Source organism: Convolutriloba macropyga, chromosome 1, assembly GCF_964194025.1.
Source record: "Convolutriloba macropyga chromosome 1, txConMacr16.3, whole genome shotgun sequence".
In the NCBI taxonomy this organism is placed as follows: Eukaryota; Metazoa; Xenacoelomorpha; order Acoela; family Convolutidae; genus Convolutriloba; species Convolutriloba macropyga.
In genome coordinates, this window is record NC_134468.1 from 19012196 (window position 1) to 19026447 (window position 14252).

General features: G+C 32.3%; 4 protein-coding genes across 5 annotated transcripts in view; 1 reads left to right on the forward strand and 3 right to left on the reverse strand.

Moving 5' to 3' along the window:
• Window positions 1–7421, reverse strand: part of LOC142336056 (uncharacterized) — a 63908-nt gene extending 56487 nt beyond the window's left edge. Inside the window, exon 1 of one of the 2 annotated variants that reach the window (XM_075384556.1) lies at window positions 7238–7421. Coding sequence is in view for 1 of the 2 variants with exons in the window: in XM_075384573.1 (XP_075240688.1) it covers window positions 7238–7249 (12 nt within the window). In the remaining variant the exon portion in view is untranslated. The remainder of the gene's footprint in view (window positions 1–7237) is intronic. The other variant, XM_075384573.1, reaches the window with a different exon arrangement.
• Window positions 1–14252, forward strand: part of LOC142336124 (proteasome subunit beta type-2-like) — a 344687-nt gene that overhangs the window by 169350 nt on the left and 161085 nt on the right. The window lies entirely within an intron of this gene.
• Window positions 1–14252, reverse strand: part of LOC142336115 (phospholipase A and acyltransferase 3-like) — a 302707-nt gene that overhangs the window by 137325 nt on the left and 151130 nt on the right. The window lies entirely within an intron of this gene.
• The window catches only part of LOC142336080 (uncharacterized), a 247727-nt gene that overhangs the window by 82345 nt on the left and 151130 nt on the right, over window positions 1–14252 (reverse strand). The window lies entirely within an intron of this gene.

Consider the following 14252-nt stretch of genomic DNA (forward strand, 5'->3'; position numbering starts at 1 on the left):
TTAAATTAACAGCCACCTTGTACGTTATTCGTCTATTTGTGTGTGATATGATTTGATCCATTAGATATATTTGATTTTATTCATTGATTTGTTGTACTTTTTCTTAATTCTGTCTCCTAATTCCTTCTTTTTGTCTTTTTTCTTTTGGTTGGTTTCGTGCCCATGCTATTTTTTCATAAATTTTTGTTCTTATAAATCAAGATTAGTTTTTGTCGTGAGATTTATAAAGCTTTGGGGTGATTTATTTTAATGTTTGGCCGATTATGATTTGATTGGATAGGGTCAAATGATCAGTAATTGCACTGCTTTTGACTGATATTGGCAATGTTTGTATTGAAACAATTCTCTTCGAAGTTGAATTATTTCTGCTTTTCTTCGAAAAAGGAAGGAATGTATTGTTGCTCTTGTTTTCAAGTTCGTCTGTGTAGTACTTTATTATTGATAATCATACAAAGTTCAATTTTATCCTCTATTTTGTTTGTTCCTGGCAAAGAAACCTCATTGACAGGCTTTTTGTATGCAGCAGGATTTTTTATTATTATTTGATGTAATTTTCTCCATTAGTTGAGACCTCATGATATAAAGCTAACTGATTTTGCTAAATAGTTTTCAAATTTAATTTTGGGTCTCTTGATTCCTGTTTTTCTTTTCATTTTAGAGTTTTCATTTAGAGTTTTCTCTCTGTTTTTATGAGGTGATGTTTTATCCTCAACAGATGTTGTTTTTCCGAAATATGTTCCGATTCATTTTTTTCAGTGTAACTTTTTTCGGATTTTTGGCAGATTGATTTTAATCGTTTTGGCTTGTCTTGTGATGTTTGCATGGGGACAAATGATCAATGATTATATTGCTTTTAACTGATAGCGGCTATAGTTATGCTGAAAATGGTCTTTCCCACATTCGACATTTTCTGCGTTCTTTCCAGAAGGATGGAGTGGACTAGTTGTTTTGTTGTTTTTCGGCTTATTTTGTCGGCTTGTTTTTTGTTATTGATCTGCATTTTTAAATTTCCATTTTTCTTTGCAATTTTCGCGACAGAAATCTCAAATTAACATCCTTCTTGTACGGTGTATGTTTTTTTGTGTGTGATATGATTTCATCCATTTGATATATTTGATTTTATCCATAGATTTGTACTATTTCTTGATTCTGTCATTATCAATATTCAAGTACTACACAGACGAACTTGAAAACAAGAGCAACAATACATTGCTTCCTTTTTCGAAGGAAAGCAGAAATAATTCAACTTCGAAGTGAATTGTTTCAATACAAACATTGCCAATATCAGTCAAAAGCAGTGCAATTACTGATCTTTTGACCCTATCGAATCATATCATAATCGGCCAAACATTAAAATAAATCACTCCAAGCCTTCATAAATCTCACGATTAAAAACATCCTGTTTTCAAAGGCCAAAAAATTATGAAAAATTAGCATGGACTTGAAACCAAACAAAAGAAAAAATAGACAAAACAGAATTAGGAGACAGAATTAAGAAAAAGTACGACAAATCAATGGATAAAATCAAAAATATCTGATGAATGAAATCATATCACACACAAAAAGACATAACGTACAAGATGGCTGTTAATTTGAGATATATGTTCGCAAATGTTAAAAACGAAGACAAAAATAGAAATTTAAAAATGCAGATCAATAAAAATTAAGCCCACAAAATAAGCCGAAAAACAACAAAACTAGTCCACTCCTTGCTTGTGGGGAAAAAAATTTTCCAATTTGGGAAAGAGCATTTTCAGCATAACTATTACCGCTATCAGTTACAAGCTTTATAATCATTGATCATCTGTCCTTATCCAAACATCACAAGACAAGCCAAAAAGACTAAAACCAATCGGCCCAAAATCTGAAGTTACAGTGAAAAAATGCATCAACATATATTTCGCAAAACCACTTCTATTGAAAATAAAGCATCACCTCAGAAAAACATAGTGAGAACACTGAAAGCTCAAAAACGAAAAGAAAAACAGGAATCAAGAGACCCGAGATTAATTTGAAAAACTATTTGGCAAAATTCAGATAACTTTATATCATGAGGTCTCAACTAATGGAGAAAATTACATCAAAAAATCAAAAAAAAACCTTTAGCATACAAAGTCAATAAAAATGTTTCTTTGCTAGGAAAAAATAAAATAGAGGAGAAAATCGAACTTTTATGATTATCAATAATAAAGTACTACAGTCGAACTTGAAAACTAGAGCAGCAAAACATTCCTTTTTCGAGGAAAAGCAGAAATGGTTCAACTTCGAAGTGAATTGTTTCAAAACAAACATTGCCAATATCAGTCAAAAGCAGTGCAATTACTGATCATTTGCCCCTATCCAATCAAATCATAATCGGCCAAACATAAATCAGTCCAAGGATTTATAAATCTCACGATTTAAAAAATCCTGATTCATATGGCCAAAAAATTATGAAAAAATAGCATGACCTCGAAACCAATCAAAAGAAAAAACAACAGAAAAGAAAAAAACGGAATTAGGAGATAGAATTATGAAAAAGTACGACAAACCAATAGATAAAATCAAATATATTTAATGGATCAAATCATATCACACACATTTGAGATATCTGTCCGCAAATATTAAAAATCAAGACAAAAATAGAAAATTAAAAATTCAGATCAATAAAAATTAAGCCCACAAAATAAGCCGATAAACAACAAAACAACTAGTCCACTCCTGCCTTCTGGAAAAAAAGCAGAAAATTTCCAATTTAAGAAAAACCATTTTTAGCATAACTATTGCCGCTATCAGTTACTAGCAATATAATCATTGATCATTTGTCCCTATGCAAACATCACAAGACAAGCCAAAAAGATTAAAATCAATCTGCCCAAAATCTGAAAAACGTTACACTGGAGAATGCATCGGAATATATTTCGCAAAACCACTTCTATTGAAGATAAAGCATCACCTCAGAAAAACATAGCGAGGAGAACACTGAAAACTCAAAAACGAAAAGAAAAACAGGAATCAAGAGACCCGAGATCAATTTGAAAAACAATTTGGCAAAATTCAGTTGGCTTTATATCATGAGATCTCAACTAATGGAGAAAATTACATCACATAACCAAAAAAACCTATAGCACACGAAAAGTCCATCAAAAATGTTTCTTTGCTGGTAACAAAGAGAAAATCAAATTTTTATGATTATCAATACTAACGTACTGCACAGACGAACTCGAAAACAAGAGCAACAAGCAACAATACATTGCTTCCTTTTTCGAGGAAAAGCAGAAATGATTCAACTTGGAAGCGAATCGTTTCAATACGAACATTGTCAATATCAGTCAAAAGCAGTGCAATTACTGACATTTTGACCCTATCCAATCAAATCATAATCGGCTAAACATTAAAATAAATCACTCCAAAGCTTTATAAATCTCACGATAAAAAACTAATCCTGACTTATAAGACAAAAATTATGAAAAAATAGCATGAGCCTGAGACCAACTAAAAAAAACAATAGACAACAAAAAAAAAACGGAATTAGGAGCCAGAATAAAGAAAAAGTACAAACCTATGGATAAAAACAAATATATCTAACGGAAGAAATCATATCACACACAAAAAGACATATACCGTACAGGAAGAATGTTAATTTGAGATTTCTGCCGCAAAAAAATTGCAGAGAAAAATGGAAATTTAAAAATGCAGATCAATAACAAAAAACAAGCCGACAAACTAAGCCGAAAAACAACAAAACAAGTAGTCCACTCCTTCCTTCTGGGAGGAAAGCAGAAAATGTCCAATTTGGGAAAGACCGTTTTCAACATAACTATTGCCGCTATCAGTTACAAGCAATATAATCATTGATCATCTGTCCTTATCCAAACATCACAAGACAAGCCAAAAAAATTCAAATCAATCTGCCCAAAATCTGAAGTTACAGTGAAACAAATGCATCGGAATATATTTCGCAAAACCAATTCTATTGAAGATAAAGCATCACCTAACAAAAACGCGCAGAGAACACTGAAAACTCAAAAACGAAAAGAAAACAGGAATCAAGAGACCCAATCATGAGGTCTCAACTAATGGAGAAAATTATATCACAAAATCAAAAAACCTATAGCATACGAAAAGTCAGTCAAAAAGGTTTCTTTGCTAGGAACAAATAAAATAGAGGAGAAAATCGAACTTTTATGAATATCAATAATAAATTACTACACAGTCGAACTTGAAAACTAGAGCAGCAAAACATTCCTTCCTTTTTCGAGGAAAAGCAGAAATGGTTCAACTTCGAAGTGAATCGTTTCAATACAAACATTGCCAATATCAGTCAAAAGCAGTGCAATTACAGATCATTTGCCCCTATCCAATCAAATCATAATCGGCCAAACATTAAAATGGATCACTCCAAGGCTTTATAAATGTCACGATAAAAAAATCCTGATTTATGAGGCTAAAATATTATAAAAAGCATGGGCTCAAAACCAACCAAAAGAAAAAAAGACAAAAAAATGGGAAGTAGGAGACAGAATTAAGAAAAAGTGCAACAAATCAATGGATAAAATCAAATATATCTAATGAATGAAATCAAATCACACACAAATAGACGAATAACGTACAAGGCGGCTGTTAATTTAAGATATTTGTCCGCAAAAATAACATTGAAGACAAAAATGGAAAACCTATAGCATACGAAAAGTCAGTCAAAAAGGTTTCATTGCTAGGAACAAATAAAACAGAGGAGAAAATCGAACTTTTATGATTATCAATAATAAAGTACTACACAGACGAACTTGAAAACAAGAGCAACAATACATTCCTTCCTTTTTCGAAGAAAAGCAGAAATAATTCAACTTCGAAGAGAATTGTTTCAATACAAACATTGCCAATATCAGTCAAAAGCAGTGCAATTACTGATCATTTGACCCTATCCAATCAAATCATAATCGGCCAAACATTAAAATAAATCACCCCAAAGCTTTATAAATCTCACGACAAAAACTAATCTTGATTTATAAGAACAAAAATTTATGAAAAAATAGCATGGGCACGAAACCAACCAAAAGAAAAAAGACAAAAAGAAGGAATTAGGAGACAGAATTAAGAAAAAGTACAACAAATCAAAGAATAAAATCAAATATATCTAATGGATCAAATCATATCACACACAAATAGACGAATAACGTACAAGGTGGCTGTTAATTTAAGATATCTGTCCGCAAAAAATAACATTGAAGACCAAAATGGAAAACCTATAGCATACGAAAAGTCAGTCAAAAAGGTTTCATTGCTAGGAACAAATAAAATAGAGGAGAAAATCGAACTTTTATGATTATCAATAATAAAGTACTACACAGACGAAATTGAAAACAAGAGCAACAATACATTGCTTCCTTTTTCGAAGGAAAGCAGAAATAATTCACCTTCGAAGAGAATCGTTTCAATACAAACATTGCCAATATCAGTCAAAAGCAGTGCAATTACTGATCATTTGACCCTATCCAATCAAATCATAATCGGCCAAACATTTTAAATCACTCCAAATCATTACAAATTTCACGATAAAAAACTAATGCTGATCTATAAGGCTAAAAAAATTATGCAAAATAGCATGAGATTGAAACCAATCAAAAGAAGAAACAATAGACAACAAAAAAAAACGGAAATAGGAGACAGAATTAAGAAAAAGTACAAATCTATGGATAAAATCAAATATATCTAATGGATGAAATCATATCACACACAAAAATACATATACCGTACAAGAAGGATGTTAATTTGAGATTTCTGCCGCAAAAAATGCAGAGAAAACTGGAAATTTAAAAATACAGATCAATAACAAAAAACAAGCCGACAAAATAAGCCGATAAACAACAAAACAACTAGTTCACTCCATCCTTCTAGAAAGAAAGCAGAAAATGTCGAATTTGGGAAAGACCATTTTCAGCATAACTATAGCCGCTATCAGTTAAAAGCAATATAATCATTGATCATTTGTCCCTATCCAATCAACACAAGACAAGCCAAAACGATTAAAATCAATCTGCAAAAATCTGAAAAAAAGTTACACTTAAAAAAATGAATCGGAACATATTTCGGAAAAACAACATCTATTGAGGATCAAGCATCACCTCATAAAAACATAGAGAGAACACTGAAAACTCAAGAATGAAAAGAAAAACAGGAATCAAGAGACCCAAAATTAAATTTGAAAACTATTTAGCAAAATCAGTTAGCTTTATATCATGAGGTCTCAACTAATGGAGAAAATTACATCACACTATCAGAAAACCTATAGCATATAAAAAGCCTGTCAAGGAGGTTTCTTTGCCAGGAACAAATAAAATAGGATAAAATTGAACTTTTTATGATTATCAATAATAAAGTATTACACAGAAGAACTTGAAAACAAGAGCAACAATACATTGCTTCCTTTTTCGAAGAAAAGCAGAAATGGTTCAACTTCGAAGTGAATCGTTTCAATACAAACATTGTCAATATCAGTCAAAAGCAGTGCAATTACCGATCATTTGACCCTATCCAATCAAATCATAATAGGCCAAACAATAATATAAATCAGTCCAAGGGTTTATAAATCTCAGGATTAAAAAAATCCTGATTTATAAGACCAAAAATTATGAGAAAATAGCATGAGCTTGAAACCAACCAAAAGAAAAAACAATAGACAACATCATTATCAAATGGAAAATCGTCAAAATATTCTTCACAAAAACAAGTCGACAAAATGATAAAAATGGATAATCGATATGGTATAACATCTAGATCAGATTTCAAGAACATTTGCTGAACAGCAACAGGTTGAAGTACAAATAGGTCAAATAAAAAATGAGCTCATAAACTAACCGAAGCAGAATTTGAAAAAGTACAGCCAACATTTAAATTCCTTTGCTAAATCCAATTACTTGAAACCTTTTTATAACTAGTTTCTCCATTATATAAGTAGTCATTATAAAGGTTAAAATTTAAACCTTTCCGAATGATGAAGGAAGTACAATATTATTACATTAACTAAATAATATATATAACAAAACAGACACTTCAGATTTTAAGAAAATATCATAGGACCTCAAACAATGGAGCAGATGAAACATCATTTCCTCAGAGATGAAACCACAACTATACACAATTAATAATATCAAATAATTATCAAATTATATAGCCAAATATATATTTGACTATACGTTGACTATTCTATACGGGATTGTCAACTATATATCAAATGGGCTCGCTTGAGTGAACTAACCAAAAATTCCATTTAGCCGACTTCAAATGGTACTTTGTCTTCGACTGAACCTCTTCCTTCAGCAGTTACCATTTCTTGCGGCATCGCATCGATCCTCATCTGTTCGAAGGCTCTCATTCAATTGATGTTTAACTCCACAGAAGGGGGGAATTCAATCAATCTGTAAATTACCATTATCAATCAGAATTTACAACCCAATTCCCAGGCAGAAACAGTACTTAACAACCCAATCTCACATGCAAATTGATTACAAGTTAAGGGACGAGCGCAAGCGGATTACCAGCTTAATTGCTGTCATACCGATTTCCAATAATCAATATAATTTTATTTCGATATTACTAATATTAATCGTGGTCATCTATGTGACAATCCAGAAAACTTTTTTTTGTTTAAACAAGTAAATTGAAAAAATAACCCGGGGGTTAAATATTACAAGTTTAAAATTATATATACAAAATTAGTACAATGTTAAAAATCAAAATTAGTGGTTCCGTTTTTTAAAGGTAAAATAACTTTTGAAGCCACCAACGTTCCTTTCCAACGGTACAAGTTTGAATTGTTGGAGCAGATGCTGTTTTAACATGCGTTTAAACTTTGAGCGTGATCTGATAGTCCGGACTTCACGCGGAAATTTATTCCATTTTTGGATGCTTCTTTTTTGTAATGATCGACTGCTCGACCTTAGGAGAATTAGCTGTTCAGTTCTGTTGTTTTTTCTTACTAAGACATTACCACTCAGAGAAAAACTCTCAGTGCCATCTGATTTCAATAATGAAATATCAATCCTAAATTTTGAAACGCTCATCTGGCTTATTAAAAGTTCTGCAGGTAAAGTGTTAGATTTTACTAAGAGATCTGTAGATCTCTCAAACTTTTTTCTCATATAGCAAACTTTAATTCCCCAATTGATTTGTCGATTAATTCGCTGCATTGCAGAGAATTTCAAGTTTTGAAAAAACAGAGTACTGAACGTTAAATGAGAAAGGACTAGGGATTTGAATAGCATCAATCGTGCTTTCAGAGGTAACCGATAATGTATAAGATATATGGATCTAATCGCTGTGGCCACATTTGACAGGACTTTGTTGAGTTGTACATGAAAATTTAATTTAGAATCAATCATTATACCCAAGTATCTGCAGTGACTTTGTGGCTTAATTTCTTGTCCCCGATAAACTATTGGATTAAAATTTTCATTTTCTTTCGAGTTCATTTCATTTTTCCAGTTCGCTGACATTGTTTCTTCTAAAATATAAACATGTGTCATCAGCAAATAGAATTATCTCGAAGTTTCCTTGTATCTTTTCTCGAAAATCATTAATGTAGAGAAGAAAAACTAGTGGCCCTAAAACGGTTCCCTGTGGAACACCATGATTCGTTTCCAACCATTCTGAGTAAACATCATTTATCTTAACACACTGCTGTCTAAGCAAATGAATCAACTGCACTTTCTGAAAAACCGTAAGCTTCAACCTTTTTGAGAAAAATTTCGTGCGATATTGAATTAAATGCTTTAGCTAGATCGATAAAAACGGCAACTGAAATTTTTAAGTTATCATAGTTTTCTTAAAATGCTTCGATTAAGTGTAAAACAGCATCTGTAGAAGACTTATGTTTTTGAAATCCAAACTGTGTACCGTTCAAGATTTTTTCTTTTTGCATAAATTCGTTAACCTGATTGAGAAGTATACGCTCAAAGAGTTTTGCGAACATTGGAGTAATTGAGATAGGCCTATAGTTCTCACAAATTTTCACATCCCCTTTTTTGTTGACCGGACTAATGAAAGCAAGTTTTAAATTTTCCGGGAAAATATTTTGACTAATGCATGTGTTAAAAACAAACTGCAAATGGGTTCCAATTGCAAACTTTGCTGCCTTGATTGCCCAAGCATTAAAAACGCCTGGACCCGGAGACTTATTGTTGTCGAGTGAATCAATGGCATCATAGAGTTCCTTTAGTGTAACTGTTCTGAAGCAAAACTTTTCACTAACTTCTATGCAAGAAATATTTGGAGCGCTCACATATTGTCCATTGTATAAGCCTAGTTTTTGAAAACTTTTATTGAGACAATTTGCAATATTTTATTGAGACAATTTGCAATATTTTATTGAGACAATTTGCAATATTTTATTGAGACAACTTCGTAATAAATAATGTGTCTTGAGTAGAAATCAAAAGAAGTATGCAACAAAAAAACTCCGAGGCCAGTGCTGCGGTTACGAAACACCAGCTTTTATTGAACTGAGATGAAAATAAATTCCAATTGCATCATTTTCGAAAGTTCTTGCATCAGAAGCAGACTCATTGATATTCCATCACAGTTTCAAATGCACCATTAAAGTTTAGTTACCATTAAAGGAAATAATATTCTCTGAACGTAAAGTGTCTGACGTATGACAAAAAAATGACCTATCTATTCATAAAAAAAGAATTACGGAAATAGTTGCTTTTTTGCCGGGACTAGTACACAGTATTTGAAAAAACTGCTGCTGTGCTATTAAACGTGGAGATTACGTCCGCTTACAGAACAATATGTCTCCATGAATGCAATTAATAGGCGATGAAATAACAGTGTTGCAAAATTGAGTGGAACAATTGAGGTAGAAAAAATTGGAGGCGAACAAGTTCCACAATAAACATCACTGATTGACGCTTCAAAACAATCAGCGAATCATTTCAACTATCTACCAGCAGCTACATATCTCATGATATAAAACCCACCTACATAAATTTACTTAATGTACTGTTACTTCTCGAAATAATAAAGTCAGGCCGGTAGATTGCCGGGAAATAGGTTCCGTTGACCTCCTTGATGACCATGGGGATTAAAACACGAAAAAGAAAAAGTTGACAAGCTTTTTTCCAAGTGCCAAAAAGTGTTCTATCTTGGTGCACAGTTTAAATTAGCAATTACACAACAATATTTTTATTAGCCTTCTCAACTCAGGGCTATCAACTTAAAACTAATTCCAGCTATGAATTGCGCTAACTCTCAGAACCTGATATTAATGACCCATTTCTTTTGATTTTGCCCTTGATCGAATTCTAATATGTCCTTGCCCACAATCAATAATAGTAATACCACTCTACTATTGAGTATCCGTAGTATACTCTAAGAAAGTTAGAAAACTTAATCCACTAAGTCTTTAAATTTAACTCTTAGTGCCCGGAATTATCGGTCTATGCCCGGTCAATGAGTGCAAAAATGACAATCCATTCAGTTTAAATAGCGAGTGAGGTAAGCCAAGAACTCAAACGTGAAAGTCTGACTTATATAAAACGAAAAACGTGATTGAAAAGAAAATTGAAAAAACTAAAAAAAACAAAGCAAGATAAGTCTTTAAATACTATCAAAAAAACAATTGAATGACCAATAAGACCTGCAAAAAAAACTTGCCCAGCAAAAAAACAAACGAAGCACAAAAACAAAGCGCAAAAATCGACAACGGAGAACAAATTAAAAATACAGTTCCCGAAAACTAGAGTGGCAAAATTACGGAAAATAACAGAACTTGATATAACAACTACGCATCTTTCTAACGTGATCCATATGAAAAGATTTCCTAGATGATTTTTGCTCTCTAAAACGACTGGTGCGGGTGAACTTGGGTTCTGCAGCTTAAGCAGGATAGTCTAACTGGGCAAGGAGAGGGGGCAATAGGGGGGGGGGGGGGTGAATAGGGATATCGAGGTCTTAAACTCCAAATTGCCCTTCACGCTATTAATTTAAGTCTCGTCAGCATTTTTCGTGAATTATATACTAGGAAACATGTAACGCTCTGAGAGAAGTGATCAGTGACTTAATGCTGCCGGGCTTTACCAGTTTATCCCGTTTCTCAAGACAAAAGTCATGCCGAGTCGAGGATAAGACGAAAAGTCAAGCTTGCAAAGACAACGTAAACAAAAAAGTTCGAAAATAGAAATTTGGCCAAAAGCAGAATCTAATAGAAAATTAGTGGACGCAGTGTAAGAAAAACCACAAAAAATAATAAACTCTTTACAAAACGATACCACACAGTTCAAAGACAGCAACTATTAAATTCCATTTGGTCAAAAGGACAAAGATCGCCAAAGTCCGGATTCAAAAATTCCTTAAAAGATTTCAAGAACTGTTATTAATGAGACTACGCGACAAGAGAGGAACGAAACGGACATAACTTAAAAATTTATAAAGAATTTTTGAAACGATAAAACAAATCAGTCATAAAACACACTGGTTTTTAACAAGCCCAAAATTTTGTTCACTAATGCTTTATTAGCAACCGATGAGAAGTAACATTAAATGGTATAAAAATGATAGGACAAGAAAATGAAGAGCAAAAACGGGCAAAACAAAAAGTAAGCAACAAAAATTTGCGCAACATAAAAACTTGAGCAAAGAACACATGAAACTGACAAAAAAACAGAAAAGTTTAAAAATAAAATAATAAAATTGTTAAAAACTTCCTAATTCTTACGTCATCAAAATCATTCTTGTCTTGCCAAATCTCCAGAGCAAGCAACTAGCAGGCTATCAGGAATCTGATTATTTTTTTGAATAATTAGCCAAAATTACTTTACATTTGGCATAGTTCTTTAACCTAGTAGCAACAGAAAAGGTGTTCTCACAAACTGACTCCCAACAACACACGCAATTTATAACAGTCCAAAAAGTCAGAAAATGACAAAATTAAAACAAATACAAAATTCACTAAATTTTTTATTCGAATTGAGCATTTCGAATAACACTATCTGTACTTGAAAAAGCAAGAATCAAAAGCAATTTTACCTTTTAAGAGACCTATAAGAAATGTGAATATCGTCAATTTAAGCCCCATTCAAGAGAAGCTCTAAACTGAAAAATGTGCACAATTTGCGCTCAAAAATAAGAAGGATATTTTAACCTTCAATTTAGTCCTTCCCGGAAACTTAACAACACTGAGCATTTGCAAGCTTACTAAGGGCAGATATGAGCCTATAATAAAAACGAATGCACATTGGCCATTACCAGTTAATGCAGTATTGAAAGCTCAAAGTCATGGTAAAATGTGTGAACAGCAGAATTCCTGATTTCAATGCAAAGAATTAAAAAAAACTCTACAACTTACTCTCAGCCTTATCATCGGAACATATTCCAAAATGAACACTAAAAAGATCCGACTTTGATAGTCAACAGAGAATACACTGCAAAAATGAACAAAAACAATATTCACTTCATTTTTTTAATAAAATCAGTTATTTTAAAGTCAAGCAAACAAATAACAGCATATTAAACGATTACCCTATAGTACGCTAGACAGTAAACACCAATGTTTCAATATTGAAATGAGAGATAAGTGAAAGGACATCATTTAAGACCTCAGCGGAAATCGAATTTTTTAAAAAAAGCTTCAAGAAAAATGACACCATAATCCTTTAAACACCTAAGTAAAACATCAAAAACCATCTACCAGTAAAACTATCAGTTAATAGAAAGCATAAACTTTAAATACAGCAAAAGGATCAATAGCAAAAACCAACAAAGCAACAATCAGAACATTTCAATCAAGAAGGTCAAAAATGAAACAGAAACCAAATGAAGCCGACAACAAAATAGACTAAATACAAAAAAATTATTTAGAACAGTCAAAACTAAAAGGAAACAAAACTTATTTAACATTATCTAGGAAAAATGAATTTTTATTTAAACTGAGACCAGTAACTACAACAAAAAAATCTATGGAATATCTTTGAGAAGTAGTTATAAGCGATATACATGAATTTATAGTTTTAAATAGAATTATTTTAACCTCATCAGAGAGCCAATGAGACTTACCAATAAGGATATTAAGTGATAGGAAAACATGAACAGCTTTACAAGAGGTCAAAACACAAAAAATCACCAATAGTTTTCAAAAACAAGTAGTGTGAAAGTAGCTACAGGCATTAGGTAGCTTGAATAACTTTAAATAGCTTCAATAACGGCTCATTAGAGAGCAAATGAGACCCTCTATTAACCAACATAAGTAATAGCACAACAGAAAGAAAAATAAGACCGGGGCAGAATTCAAACAATCGGTGATAATCTCTTTAACAAGTAGTGTCTACATATGCATAGAAACAGTAACATATCTCCATTAACGACTTATTAGACTACCAATGCGACCAGTAATTAATAAGCCTACGAGATAGGACAACATAAGAACAACAAAAACAAGGAAAGACTCAAAAATTTACTGACATTTTATTCAAAAAAATTTGAAAACGGTTAGCTGCCCATTAACGAAACCAAACTAAACGAATTCGCCCTCAGATTACAAGTGGTACCTTTTAAAACAATCGTGCCAATAAATTGAGATAAAAAGCAGGAAAAAACAGAAGTCCAAATCGGTTCAAACAGCGTTTTCTTACACCTTTTGAAAAACAATTAGAAAAAATTTCACGCCTTAACAAACTTTTTTACTCCTTTTATTACTCCAGTGTGACTAAAATCACAACTATATTTTGGCTTCTCATTAAAAAAAAACTCAAGCGAAGTGTACACAGATCAATATTAAAAAACAGCGCCCCAATACAACTTCAATTCTTTGAAATGCAAAAAGATCCAGAACGAACCAAATTCCTTTAATTGTAAACATAGCCGGCAGATTGCCGGAATAGCTAAGAAAGAATAGACCTGCGTGCCATATAGAGATAGAAACAGATACAGATCTAAATTGAAAAAAAAATCTACTCCGTTCAAAAAAACTAGGCTAAAAAACATTCAGCGATTAATTAATAAAGCTTGTTACATTCATTCCACAGAAGCCTCTTATTAGGGACCCTTACTGCACATATGAGTTCCTTTGACTTTAAACAAATTCAAATTAAACTTTAAAGTGCAGAAGTCATTTTATTGAGTGAGGTAAGTCACGTATGATCAAAATCTAATCATGCAAATAACCTAAAAACCTCCGCTAAAGCAAGTGAGAAATGACGTCACGCGCGCAAATGCTGTTAGTGAAAGGAAGAAGTCATTCAGAATATTTGGCTTTTTCAGCTTTGCTGTGTGAACAA